The sequence below is a fragment of the Panthera onca genome, chromosome B2 (genome assembly GCF_046562875.1).
Source record: "Panthera onca isolate mPanOnc1 chromosome B2, mPanOnc1 haplotype 2, whole genome shotgun sequence".
NCBI classification, from domain to species: domain Eukaryota; kingdom Metazoa; phylum Chordata; class Mammalia; order Carnivora; family Felidae; genus Panthera; species Panthera onca.
Window position 1 is genome coordinate 100,634,235 of NC_138343.1, and position 14,851 is coordinate 100,649,085.

Here is a 14,851-nt window from a genome sequence, read left to right on the forward strand (position 1 = left end):
GTTGAATTAAGCTCATACTGGAAGCCTATGAAGTCATGAACAAATAAATGGTTATTGTTTTAAAAGAATATGTTTGGGATGAGTTGTTAGTCATTGATAACTGATAGAGTAACCAAGTCATAGGTTCGCTAATACTGTTGTAAGTTGCCTACATTCATCATTAAAGGAAATGTGAAAACTCGGAGGCTGAAAGCCTAAAAGTCATTCACCAGACTTCAGAATGTGAGTGTTGCTGGGCTTGTAGCTTTACTGCCTTCTCAATAAGATTCCTTTTATTGTTTTTCTGAAAACGGGTTCCCCTTAGCTTTTCTTCCCCTGTTTTATGTGTTTCCACCAACTGTTAAGTCCCTATTTCTTCTTCTCAGGAGTTAAAGGTCTATCTTCTGTGTGAGATCTCAACTGTTTTTCAAAACCTCGAGGTTGGGCTTGAGTCTAAAACTCTTGGTCATTTAGTTAAGTTGTCCTAAATGATTCCCTGAGGCCATGTACAAGTTCTAAATGTTCCCTTGCGGCTCAATGTCCTCTCTTGGACCCACAAAGGAAGCAAACATGTGCTGTGTGCCAGGAGTTGAATACACCTACGTTCCTGGGCTTCATCTGCCTCCTCGTCCACTAGCTCCCGCTGCATGAGGAATGGTTGACGGCGTCTGATCTCCTCAAGCATCTTCTGGGCCAACACCATCTTCTCAGAGATTTCCTCAGAGCTAAGTTCCTGTTCCTCCCCATAATAGAGCATCTTGTTGTTGATCTCTGAAAGGAAGGACACAGTGAGAAAAGAAAGCAGGGTGGGGTGTCTGGGCATTTTACAGTGATGCCACTGAAAACATGGAGGGAGGGCAAAGGGCAGGGCTGATCCCGAAATGGAAAGAGGGTATCATTCAAAGACTGTTCTGATGTTCATGCTGCAAACACTGGTGGCAGCATTGGAATTCGCTATATATTCCAAGGAGAAGTAAAACTTGAGGAAACGATTCTGCCTCCCCCCATCTGGTGTCTTCAGAATGGGAATGGGATTAATACAAAGCCTTTCCTGACTGCAGCTGTATCTGGTTTCCATGGTAATTCCTGAACGTTACTATGTAAGGCACACAAACCTGGGGTCTTTGATCAACCTTTTGAATAAAATATATAAGTTGGAGAAAATTATCTGAGGTATCTCCTGTCATATGTAGGATGTGTTAGAGGTATTAATTATATTTCAGCCAAAGATCTGACCAAAGCTCTAAATCAAAATAAAAGCATATTGATAGTTGTTCAAATGGGTCTTTCAGATTATTCTACAGACCAGATATAAAGTAGAGGTTTGTTTTAGTGTGATGTGAGTTTTTGTTTATTAATATATATTAATAGTTAATCTATCATCTATCTATCTATTTTTGCAATAGCTATTTGCCTTCTGTAGTATGACTGTTTTTCGAGATTGGGCCATTTTGATTCCGTGTCATTTTCACTCCACTTCCATACATAAGTAAGATGTCGGATGGAGAATTTTAGAACCCAAGAGACTGCTGACGCTCAAAGAGATTAGATAAGTTGTCTAAATCCCAGCAGTGCTGAGTTGTTCTCTGATTTTCTCTTCCTACTACATATGATCAGATGAAAGTTATGTAATTGCCACCTTGTCCGCATGACAGGTCTGGGAGGAAGCATTTTATCTTCCTGGCATAAGTGAAATTGTGTGTCTGTGGTTTACTGTGATGTATGCGGCTGGCCAGACAAGACGCGTAAACAAACACTGGTGTCACATAAATCATACCAGATACGGGCTTCTATTTTCTATGGATAATAGCTTGAAGGTCACCAGTAATGTTTTTACAGACGGTTGGGAATAAGGAATGACACGCTATTGATAATGTGTCGCATTCCTGAATTCCAAAGGAAAGGAGATAAATGGGGTAAGGGGTTTTTTAACACTATAAATATTACTGAGAAAGTTACAGGGAAAACCAAGATTTGCTAGAAACGAAACTTATGAAGGGATTAAACATTTACTTTTCAAGTGAAATCTATAATATTAACTCTGGAAATAAACTAAACATAGATTTTTTTTTTCCCCTCCCTCAGATCTAACACTTCCAGTGCTGACTCGTTTGGCATTTTGATCCAAATATTACATTTACAATTCTGGCCTGTTTTATTTTAGCCACGTCTGGAATAGATTAGAAAAAGGAAATGCGGACAATGACATTTTTTGCCTTGGTCTTTGGAGACTATTCATACATTATTTTAAAAAATTTTTAATGTTTATTTATTTTTGAGAGAGAGAGAGAGAGAGAGAGAGAGAGAGAGAGGGAGAGCATGAACAGGGAAGGGCAGAGAGAGAGGGAGACACAGAATCTGAAGCAGGCTCCAGGCTCTGAGCTGTCAGCACAGAGCCCCATGCGGGGCTCAAACTCACAGACCGCGAAATCATGACCTGAGCCAAAGCTGGACGCTCAACCGACTGAGCCACCCAGGTGCCCCTTCATACATTATTTTTAAAAGGTAAACTGATGGCAGTTATTGTTTCCCATTTACACTTTTGTATTTTTTTCATCTTTTCTTATGCTCACAGGGTCAAATAGAGGGCTTAGATTCCTTCCAAATGAAACACGTTAGAATAAAAATTTTATAACAGCAAATGTGAATTATTTTCTCTGAATGGCTTACTAGAATGCTGGCTTTACTTGCTGCCTAGAGGGGCATTTATTTCTAATTAGATGAGGTCAGCTAATCCAGGTTCAATCCGACTTTTTGAAAAAAATCAATAGTAGCTCTAAAATGTTACAGCAAAAAAATATTTTATTGGTAGGTGCAAAAGCATGAGTCAGTGAGGATGGGAGTGAGGGCTGTTTGAAATGCATGCCATTCATTTTTATTATGTATTGTAGGAAATACAGCAAATGTCTAATCTTGGCTCCATTCATCCCTTTGCCTGGAGTATGTTCCCTATACCTCAGGGTAAAGATATGACCCTCTCACTGTGGGTTCCTTTTCTGCCACTGCGCTTGGTGTTGTCATCTAGCTCTTAATACATAGGATAAAAGATATGGAGGCACAGAAATACTGTATCTTAGCAGACTGTAACCCAAGGAAAGTCTCTTTATTTTAGAACAAGTGAGAGTGCCTGTTTTCTGTTGATAAATTGAAGGCTGGCTTTCAATGGGCTATTAAGATGGTTTTCAAAATACTGCCTTCACTTATCAGAAGTTAGCACAAATAAGTAATCCTCTAAGAGGGAAGGTAAAATCTGCCACTGCGTTTTAGGCCGAAGAAATGTCACACGTCCCCTCCAGACTTCTCTTCTGGGGATCAGAGCATGTTGCCTCCCTGGTCCTTGGGAAATGGGATCATCGAGACAGTTTAGGACAGTTTGGATGAGTGCAATTTCCTGCCACTGTAAAGGTGATGTTTTTTGCTGCAGATAGTTGAGAAAAGCATGACTCCTACTCAAGACTCCATAGCATTCCGTTTCTTGTGGTGGAAAGGTATTCTGGCATTCCACTTTGGTGAAATGCCTGGAAAGGGAATAATTCTATACATTTATTCTTGACAGCTAACAGATAGTAAGTAGGGATAGTACTCAGAAATCCTAGCGAACAAACTGGATGACTATATGTGTGTGTGTGTGTGTGTGTATACACACACACACACACACACACACACACACACACACTATAAATATACTATATACTATAGTATGAATACCATATGCATACACTATAAATCCATACATATTTCCTTATATAGAGCTCTCTAACAAGTTACTGGCACATAGTAAGCACTATCAGTAGCCATTGTTTTTGTTGTAGTTTAACAACACGAATGATTCCTCGACATTAAGCTGCACCAGAAGAGAATATATTTACCTTTAATTTTATCCCTCATATCATGAGCTTGCTCCACAAGCTGCGTGGCGTGGTTGATGGTATCCATGCTTTCCTTCTGAGCCAGTTCGCCCCTTCTTGAGGCTTGACTTTCCTACAAATAATCCACATAAACACCAGCTTAAATTTATGAGAAGGGAATGTTGTGTATGTGCACATAGCAGTGGGTGGGCATAATGCATTCCATAAACATAAATTTCCTTGGCATGTGGAACTTCTATAACATATAAAATGGTCCCAGAAATCATGCATGAATGTGATGTGATGACCAGCTTTGGAACTGCAGAATGCTGGGGCGCCTGGGTGGCGCAGTCGGTTAAGCGTCCGACTTCAGCCAGGTCACGATCTCACGGTCCGTGAGTTCGAGCCCCGCGTCGGGCTCTGGGCTGATGGCTCAGAGCCTGGAGCCTGTTTCCGATTCTGTGTCTCCCTCTCTCTCTGTCCCTCCCCCGTTCATGCTCTGTCTCTCTCTGTCCCACAAATAAATAAAAAAACGTTGAAAAAAAAAAATTTAAAAAAAGGAACTGCAGAATGCTATAAAATCAGCCGTATTCCTACGCCATCAGTCACAGTTGGGTCCAAACCAATCACCTTTCATATGTAATTTACTCTTTGAATTTTTACTGTATCTCAGGATTCCAGACTAGGAAATTACCCGTGTCTGCTGATCAATTTGACATTGTGCTGATAGAAGAGCTTAAAGTTTCAAAGGGGAAATCGTTGAGAAAGTAGGCAGACCTTGAAATGCTTCGTGCGTCTAGGGGCTCCTGGGTGGTCCCACCAGAGCTGACACTGATTTACCACAGAGATTTAAAGGATTATGCTGACTGGGCTCAATGCTGTTTTCGGTGCTGCATTCCAAATTCCCATCAACACTGATGCCACTTGGGTAAAAATAACCACTCAGGCAGATCTGGCTCAGAGTGAATTAGACTCTTCCCCGAGAAGCAGACTCCATTCTCTCCACCAGGGAGCTTCTGTTTCAGAGCTCCCATGTAGTAGTTGTGCCCGAATGAAATTCGAACTCAAATGTGGCTTCTGAAAGCGCATGTGGGTGTGTAAGTGTATGTGCATGTTTCTGTGTGTGTCAGGACAGAAGCTGATCTAAGAAATGGTTTAAGGGCAGGACACTGGCCTGTATGCACAGCACTGGGGATGTGTACTGTGTATATCCCTTTGGCATTAGGAAGACTGACTCACGGGTTATATTTAAGGGGGGAAGGAGTTCTCTGATCACACTTGGCAGATGCCTATTGGCCTCATCTGGTGCTCTTTCGGCTCAGTTCTATTACAAAGTGCCATCGTGTCTGAGTGGACTGCGTGGTCTGTCCCACTGCACAGGTTCCCCGGGACAGGGAAGGGCCCGTTTCAAACTTTTTTCCTCTCACCCAGTGTTCTAGCCAGAGGGTTGTGCCATGATTTGACCTGAAATGCTTTGGCTTTCTAGGCATAACCAACCCACATAAGTGGCCCTTAGTCAAGGAAGAGAAATGCAGAAATGGTGTCGTAGCAAACGTGTGCCCTGGAGGTTTTTTTTCAAGCAAGTCCGGAATCCCTTCCACGTAAAGCCCCCTATAGAGCAGTGGTGCAACCATCAGACCCTTCCCGAAACAGTGGGCTTTCTGAATGGACACTGCATTCTGAGTCATTGCATTCCTTCCTCCAATGCCTGTCTTCTTCTTGCCTCATTCTAATGCTTTCCAGAAACACAACATCTGTGGTCATTTAAAAATCATATGATGCAGGGACGCCTGGGGGGCTTAGCTGGTTGAGCGCCCGACTTCAGCTCAGGCCATGATCTCACAGATCATGGGTTCAAGCCCTGCTTGGGGCCCTGTGCTAACAGTTCAGAGCATGGAGCCTGTTTCGGATTCTGTGTCTCCCTCTCTCTCTGCCCTCCCCCACTCTCACTCTGTCTCTCTGTCTCTCTCAAACATAAATAAACATTAAAAAAATTATATGACGCAGAAAATAAAATCAATCTTATTCTTGATGACACGCTTCCTGCTTTTAAAAAGTATGGACACAAACCTTGAAAACATCTAGAAATTTAAAAAAAAATCTAGTTGATTTTTGATCCAGTTCAAATTATATTTGCAAAACACAACACTTATATCTTTTACTTTGGTTTCATCCTTCAAAGAAAAAGGCCTATTGTAATTACTGTGTTCATTTAACTTATTTCTTGATATGGAAACTTTGAAGTGAAACAATGAAAGGCAGCTGTGGGGGGGGGGGGCGGGAAGGTGTGAATACTGCTAAGAAAATTTCTTTCTGACAAACACTAGAGGGCGCTTAGTAACACTATATAAGAAAATAAGTGGTTAAGCAATGTCTGTGACTTTACACAGCAAACTTACTGGCTATAATAGAAGTCATGCCTTATTGGAAAGATTTATGTTTTTCTGTAACTTTGCTTACGGATGAAAAATAAAAATAACGGTATGGGCACATGGTAAAACCAGCGTACCTTGCTTTAAGAAAAGCCAAAATTAAAAAATTAACTCACAACTATAAACTAGTTGATGGTTTACATTACAAATAGATTAATCATTTACTTACCCCAACAGCAAATTCTCCCTGTACATATTTGGTATAAAAAGTGGCAAAGGGGCACCTGGATGGCTCAGTTGGTGAAGCGTCTGACTTTGGCTCAGGTCATCATCTCACAGTTCGTGAGTTCAAACCCTGCCTTGGGCTGTGTGCCATCAGCACAGAGCCCGCTTCAGATCCTCTGTCTCCCTCTCTTTACCCCTCCCCTGCTTGGGCTCTCTCTCTCCCAAAAATAAATAAACATTAAAAAAATTTTTTTAAGTGACAGGATCTTTTTGATAATACGGTGCATATGAAGGGTAGTGTACCTAGATGATTGATATTTTAAAAATCAACCAGACTAAGTGAAGCTGATAATATCTAGGGTGAGAATAGACTTCATTGTTTAAACTGTGACACTTTTGAAAGTGAAAGCGGAACTTCCAGGAATCACTCTGGGAGACAAGCATAAATAAGGACAGTGCTGGACAAAACAGTAGTGGGAATAAAATGGTTCTGAAACGATGCTCCATTTCAGAACCTGTACAGTGATATCTACTTCTGTGGGTTTCCCTACCTCCTGAACATTAACGGCTTCTAAAAACCTTTCCAGACTTGAGTTCCTCCGAGCTACAAACTCAAATCTTTCTCTGACTGCCCTCTGGGCATCCACAGAGAAATGTCCTGAGTAATCCATTCTGTAATTTAATTTTTTGATTGATTGATTGATTGATTTTTACATAAAGATCTCTACATATTTTTATGTAATCTTGGGGGTAGAGATCAAGAGTTGCATGCATGCTTTACGTACTAAGTCAGCCAGGTGCCCCCCTTCTGTAATTTTAGAATAGTCATTTCTCCAAGCCAGAACTTCCCTCATGTCCAATTGGTCACCAAATCATTCTTATTCCGCTTGCCATTCTGGCCTCTCCTCCTGTTCCATACTACCACAGTCTCGGTTGATACCTGTCCACTGCAAATTCTGTTCAAATAAAGGCAAGGTAGCAATCAACCACTCTTTTTTTGAGAGACAAAGAAAGAGAAAGAGGGGTGGGGGTGGAAAGACAGAGGAAGGGGGAGAGAGAGAGAATTTTAAGCAGGCTTCATGCCCAGTCCAGTGCAGAGCCGGACGTGGGGCTTGATCTCATGACTATGAGATCATGACCTGAGCTGAAATCAAGAGTCCGACGCTTAACCGACTGAGCCACTCAGGTGCCCCGCCAACCACTCTAGTCTAGACCTCTGTGGCAATTTTCCAGATTACTGGTGCCCATATCTTCAGCGTCTTCACTCGCCAATCCATCATCCCTACTGTAGAAGAATGTTTCTGAAATTTCAAATCTGATCAGTTCATTGTCCTATGTAAATACTTCAATGTTCTCCAAAGCCCACAGGATGAAGCCTACATGTTCTTGAGCATGGTGGGCAAGGTTCCTCATGACCTGGCCTCTGAGAACTTCATCAGCAGTGTCTCCTGTGCCTTGCCTTACAGCTGGCCTTTCAGTAGGCCAAGGCCAAAGTTTTTCTAGTTGTAGAACACACTATGTTGTTTCACAGCTCCCTGCTTTCCTGGTACTTTTCTCCTGCTTAGGAAGTACTTGATAAACTCCCAGTACTTTTTAAACACATAGGTCAATGCTCATCTTCTCTAAGAAGTGTTCCCTAGCGTATGCCCAGTGAACAAGTTAATTATTTCTTCCTTAGAGTTATCTCTTTAGCCTGTACCATGCCTCTCTTATTGAACGCTATGTTATGATTACTTTGTTTTACATACCTGTTTTCCCTGCTGGCTGTGAGCTCCTGGAGAGCAGGGTTTATGTTATATTATCATGTTCATTTCAGTATCCATAGCACTAGCACAATAGCTTATACACCAGGTGTTAAGTAATGCTTTTGGAATTGAAACATATTTTTATTTTTTGCCCTACCGTTTTGTCAGGATCAGAGACGAGCCCAGGTGCTTTTGATGTATAGAGGTGGCCTACTTTCCTTCCAGCCCTAAAGATCTCTTCGATGACTTGATAAGCGAGGGAGCTTTTGTTGTGGCCAAAGGAGTAGGGAGGATATGGAGGAGATGGGGAAGTAGAGGGGTGGTGCAGCACCTTCCTGAGCCAGCCCTTGGAGACTGGGCTCTGCGACTTGGGGCTCTGCATTGCAACTTCAAGGCCCCGTTGTCAGGGGGCAGCACTGAAACTGAGAGAGGGCCCCCCGCCTCTTCTCCTGCGTGTAGCCTGGCACCACTCAGACTTCGAGCATGGTGCCTGGGGAACATGGGAAAGTAGAATCTTGACTTAGTCTTTGGCACTTTCTTACAGACATGACAAGCCAGTGGTAGAAGGGAGGTCGTTTTGAGCACCGACTATTTGAGAATACAAAATGCCTGGGCATCCTTTAGGGGATTCCCAGAAGTAAGGGAGTAGGAAAGGGCTGTAGACTTTTTCAAAAGAGGGCTAGGACGAAACCAGTTAACTTAGGTTAATGTAAACTGTGAGATTTGGGGCTCATGAGGTTTACGTGACAATTTGCAAACGGAGGTATTTTCAAGTTCAAGAGGCAACATTACTGTGATTAAAAAAAAAAAATCATTGTGGGAATGAACCCACAGTGAAATCCTTCAATTAGTTAATTAATTAATTAATTTCATTTTAAAGTTTATTTATTTATTTTGAGAGAGGCAGAGACAGCATGAACAGGGGAGGGGCAGAGACAGAGACAGAGAAAGAATCCCAAGCAGGCTCTGTGCCACAAGCTGTGGAGTCTGATGCAAAGCTCAAACCCATGAGGAGTGAGTGAGATCATCACCTCAGCTGAAATCGAGTCGAATGCTTAACTGACTGAGCCACCCAGGCGTCCCTATCCTTTGCTCTCTTTAAAGGTAAATATTAGTTACTTATTTGGTAGAAGTCTTTCTAAGGCAACCTTTTCTTAAATCCTTCTAAGAATCAATCATGGGCTTTTCTGGACTAAAGGATTGAAGGATGCTTGAGAAGTCATTAAGACCAGCTCTGGGCATTCGTTTGGAAATCTTTCAGCAGTCTCTTACACCATCAGGACTGTTGTCATAGTTAGAAGGACCTTATTTTCAATAAGAGTTCTTGGAAATACCTGAAAGTTTCAGTAGCTTTTTCATCAACCTTTTGCTTTGGTGGTCTCTTCTTGGTGCCCAGGAGCCTTTTCTACTGTGATATCACTTAAAAAAAATTTTTTTTAATGTTTTTATCTATTTTTGAAGGAGAGAGAGATAGAGCATGAGTGGGGGAAGAGCAGAGAGAGAGGGAGACACAGAATTCGAAGCGGGCTCCAGGCTCTGAGCTGTCAGCACAGAGCCCAATGTGGGGCTTGAACTCACGAACTGTGAGATCATGACCTGCGCTGAAGTCAGACACTTAACCAACTGAGCCACCCAGGCGCCCCTCTACTGTGGTATCACTTGAAAGCTCGTGCTATTTTCTCCCCATGAATGTCTGCATTTAGGTTATACTGGAAGTGGAAAATTTGTACAACAAAAGGATCAGTCAGTCCATGTCTGAGCTGTGAGAGGAACTAATCTTGGGGAAAATATTTTCACAAGAATTGAGACACTGGGCAAATTCCAACCATGACACCAGAAATGAAAAAGCAGTGAGTTTTTCACAAAGATTTCTTTCCTAGTATTTCCTTTGAAACTTAAGAGATCTCACTGCTTCCTACATATGCTCATGCTTGGATTTTAATATGCACAATGCATGGGACTGAGGGACCCAAGTTTCATATACATTTCGAAGTAGCTGTATCTTCCAAAGATCCAATTAGAACAACTCATGTTTTTAGAAGCCTAATCTCGTAAAAGTTTATGAGGTCCAACATCAAAAGAGATGGCCAGAGTTAATTTTAACCTTTATTTTTGTAGAAAATAAGAATTATTTTTCAAAGAGATCTTCAATGTCAAACACCCATGTCTAAAAGTTGAAATCCGAGTACATTGGACAGCCCTGGTAGAGCATAATCAGGGGAAAAATGTGTCAAACATTTTAATACGTAAAATATGGCACCTGGTGGCTTAGTTATATTTTTCCTTATTAGTACAGATGATGGATATTTTTCCATTAGGCTCCTGGGGAGTGTATTTAATAGTCTTTCATGTTAACTCTGTTCTTCCTGTTTTCATGTTTTTCTTGTTCATTTGTGAGAGCTTTCACAAGTCATATTTCCCTCAATGTTTTTCTTAGTCTGGTTGAATTCTTAGTTTATTTATTGTTTCACTGGGTATTTGAAATTTTATCTTGTCAACTCTATTACCTTTTTTAAATTATAATTCTTCATGCTATATTTAAATGTACTGTTATTTCCTTTCAAGGTTTAACAATGATTTCATTTTGCTTTCTTATGGATTTGAGATTCAAACTCAACTCTTAATCTGTCTGGAATTTATTTTAGTATATGTTATAAAGTGAAAGTTGAAGGTGATTATTTTTCCTGTCTAACTGCAAAATTGCTTTCTCAGCATGGTTCTTCTTTCCTTTTATTACTTAATGGATCCTTTAGCAAACATTTAAATTTCATATTCTATATAATAAAGTTTATTTCTGGGCTCTCTACAGCTCTTAGCCATAAAATGTTAAGGCAAACAGCTGACCAACCATCCTAATTGAAACATCTATCAACCATATTAACCAGCAGCAAATACAATGGAAGTTCCCCGTAAACATAGTTTTTCAAGGAAAGTCATCAAAACGAGAAGAGACTGTAGAGACCAAGTATATTAACTTTCTCCACAGATCTTGCCTTGATTTATTTTAAGGCACATGGGTCACTGCATTTTTCCTTCATTGTGTTAAGCTTCAGTCGTTTGTGACTAGCCAGGCTCACCCCGGCTAAATCCTTTCTCTGAAGGCACTCCCAGACACTGAATACCTACCCTTTCCGCTAATTCCTCCACATCAGACAGAAGGCTTTTCATTGTGTTCTCAGCATTGTTGATTTGTATCTTTCTTAGGACATACTGGTTTTCTCTTTCTGACAATTTTGTCTGTGGAAAAGAAAAATGTTTTGAAAAAAAAATCAGTAGATGTGCATACCAGGCTTTTAAACATACACATACAACGCTTTCAGTGTAAGGGGACTCAGAGTAGAATGTGAGCTTCTGTTACCAAGATCGTGGGGTCTGAAGGCTGCTGCCACCTCGTATGAAGGTTGGGGTCTGCACAAGGGTTCCCATGGTCTTCAGAGCTGAAGTTCTACGAGCTCTGCTCACTGGGCCGGAGACCCTGAACCAGGCTGTGCTGGCCATGAAGAAAGGGCATCTTTTTCTAATTTCACAAAAGTACCGTATAGACTGGTGGAGGCCCAGCGTGTGTGATCTTTAAAATTTCCATTTTGGCAGACCTTGGAGGAAATGATCAAGCCATAAGGATCAATGTAATGTAAAATGGAGTTTGGAAATTCTCTTTCTTCTTTTTAGTGCAAGGAGAGGGATTCTCTTTATTTTGGACCACTTTCCCTTTCTCTCCCATTTTTGTGGAGTTTGGTCCAATGTAGCTTTCCTTGGACTACTTTGGAGAAAGCCTTTCGATCCTGGCACAGGCGTCCTGTCCTGTCCGTTATCATCATACCTATCTTGATGTTGTGCTGTTGAGGAAAGAGAGTTCAGGCGGTATCATGAGGCCTGTGTCTGGGTGACTCCTCGGAGAAGTACTGCCTGCATGTGTCCAAACAGATGAGTTTGGACAGGAACGATTGCTAAGTTTGGAATAGGATGCTCACTAAGAGTCCATCCAGCTCTACAATGTTGTGATTTTTGGTTTGCTCTACAGTTTGCATATTTGGCCAATTGCTGTGGATGCCATCTATTTGCACCTCTAAAAAGTAGAGTGATGAGCACTTTCTTTTTTTTTTTTTTTGTAGTGATGAAATAATTTTATTTTATTTTATTTTATTTTAATTTTTAATTTTTTATTTTTTAATATATGAAATTTACTGTCAAATTGGTTTCCATACACCACCCAGTGTGATGAGCACTTTCTATGGTGCTCTACTCTACATATATCGCTTGCTGAATTCTCGCAACAACCCATAAGATGGGCGTGATAATTATCCTCAGTTGAGAAAACTGGAGAACTAAGAGGTTAAAATAACTTGCCCAAGGTCACGTAACTAGTAAGGGTGAGAGCTGGGATTTGAATGCAACCAATCTGGTTTCAAAGTTTATGCTCTTAATCATTATGCTAAGTTGACAAACAGTAAAAATGTGTGCTGGCATTAATTCTATTCTTCTTTCGGTTAATTATCATTGTTTCAAAAAACGTCTGTTGGTTGTGATAGAAGCCGATGATTTAGAAGGGAAAAATACCTCTTGAAGTTTAGCTGTATAAGCACTGTTATAATCTACTGTTTTTGACTGTTGTCAGCCTTTAACTGTTTATCAGATATTAACCACTGGACCTATGAGGAGAGCCAGGGCGTGTATGTCTGTGTGCTCCAGTGTGTGTGTGAGTGTGGGAAAATGAGAGAGACTGTGTGTCTGTAAGAAGGAAAGGTAAGGGTGGGAGGGAGAGAGCAGGAGAGAGGTTTCTAGAGAAACTCCCCAAAACATGGCAAATTGAGGCTAAGGTAACGGTAAGCTTGTGGGAAGGACCTGAACGATCAATGTACAGCTTACCAAAGAAGTAAGAGTGTTTTCCTTCCCTCAATAGTTTGGTAGATAGATACTCCTTGTTTTAGTTATTTTATTTAACACCTTAACTTCTTTTATAGATGGCAGTCTTTGGTTTAGGTTGAAGTTCATGGTTATAATCAACGTTTCATAATTTCCTAATCTAACAATCCATCTGTAATGACAGCCATGGGACTCAGATGATAGAGGAGATAGGAGTTCTAGGACAGATCGTGCAAAGCCAGCATGAGATACAGCTGAAGGTACAACATGGCTGCATACTTTGAGGAGGTAGATGGTGGAGTTGAGTTCATTCACGTGCCTATGAGCAGCGGCTCCGGATGATACGCTCAACAGACTCGATTTGCTTTCTTCAATAGAGAGTGCCGCTAACCGAAGGTCATCGATCAGATCCCAGATGCACTTATCACAGCCTGGAGATAAAATGGACGTGTTATTTCTTTAAAACTGAGAGTCAGCCAGGAAGCATGTGCGCTAGTAGATCATTATGTGTACTTCCTCTGTTAATATTATTATTATTATTTTAATCTGAAATTTATTGTCAAATTGGTTGCCATACAACACCCAATATTATTTTTATCTTAGGGGTGCCTGGGTGGCTCAGTCGGTTGGGCGTCCGACTTCGGCTCAGGCCATGATCTCACGGTCCGTGGGTTCAAGCCCCGCGGTGGGCTCTCTGTGCTGACAGCTCGGAGCCTGGAGCCTGCTTTGGATTCTCTGTCTCCCTCTCTCTGTGCCCCTCCCCCGCTTGTGCTCTGTCTCTCTCTGTCTCAAAAAATAAACAAACAAACAAATAAATAGATATTATTTTTATCTTTGTGCCCTGAGGAGCTGTTCTGGATCACCGAACCAGTCCTTACACTCAAAGCAGACGAGAGTCTAAGATGACTCAAACTGTGCATCAGGCACGATCCCCACTTAAAACAACAAAACAACACATGCGACAGGGAAGGAGGCTAATCTGGACTCTCTAACCCCTGAACTGAAAGAAAGGAAGCTTAAAAGGGCAAGACCATTTGCAAGATGGGTGGGTAAGGAGAAGCACTCCCTCCACTTTTGCTTAGTGGTGGGACAGCCCTCTGAGATGGCTCTCTTCCTATCAGGCTTTGGGCTTCTGCTTAGTGCCCACCAGTGAAGACGCCGCAGTTTCTGCTCCTTGCAGTTGGAATTGGAGTTCCTCCCACTGCGTCGTCACCCCCGGAGGCCCAGCGCCCCCTTGTGGCACACTCAGAAGGACAGCCGACCATTCTTGGAAACCTGTCTTGACCTCATTTTGAAACTTTTCTGTTCCCAATTATCTTTCCCCCAGATTGTCCCCTTTTCTAAGGAACCAATAAATGAAGACTAAAGGGTTAATAGTTGTTAATGTGTTAATTTGTTATTTGAAGTTTAACATGATCTTACTGATAGGCTATCTTACAGGAATAACTCCCCAGCCAGCCATGAGGCAGCTGGGCAGCCATTTTGATCAAAGGCTTTCTAAGGCAAAGCTTCTTTAAATCATTCTAAGAATCAGTTTTTCTAGACTAAGCGCTTGAAGGATGGTTGAGAAGTCATTAAGACCATCTCTGGGCATTTGTTTCGAAGTGTTTCAGCAGGTTCCTGCACCATGAGGACTGCTGATTTGAATGAAAGTAATGACAGAGAAATCCAGGAAAGTAAGATGACAGTTCCATTCTATAAGATGGGAATATTTTATTTCTGGTGCCACTTCAGTTTTGGAGTGATTTGGGAAAAGCCACTCAAATCTCTTAGTGTCTTGGTTTCCCTAGTGTCGTAAAGCATTGTCTACCTCACTATC

At 41.5% G+C, this 14,851-nt stretch overlaps 1 protein-coding gene across 2 annotated transcripts in view; it reads right to left on the reverse strand.

Moving 5' to 3' along the window:
* Nucleotides 1-14,851, reverse strand: part of LAMA4 (laminin subunit alpha 4) — a 143,530-nt gene that overhangs the window by 65,213 nt on the left and 63,466 nt on the right. For both annotated transcript variants that reach the window (XM_060616434.3, XM_060616436.3), the window contains exons 7-10: nt 13,312-13,463; nt 11,296-11,406; nt 3,849-3,960; nt 583-750 (exon numbers count right to left, since the gene is read on the reverse strand). In XM_060616434.3, coding sequence (XP_060472417.3) covers nt 583-750; nt 3,849-3,960; nt 11,296-11,406; nt 13,312-13,463 — 543 coding nt within the window. The remainder of the gene's footprint in view (nt 1-582; nt 751-3,848; nt 3,961-11,295; nt 11,407-13,311; nt 13,464-14,851) is intronic.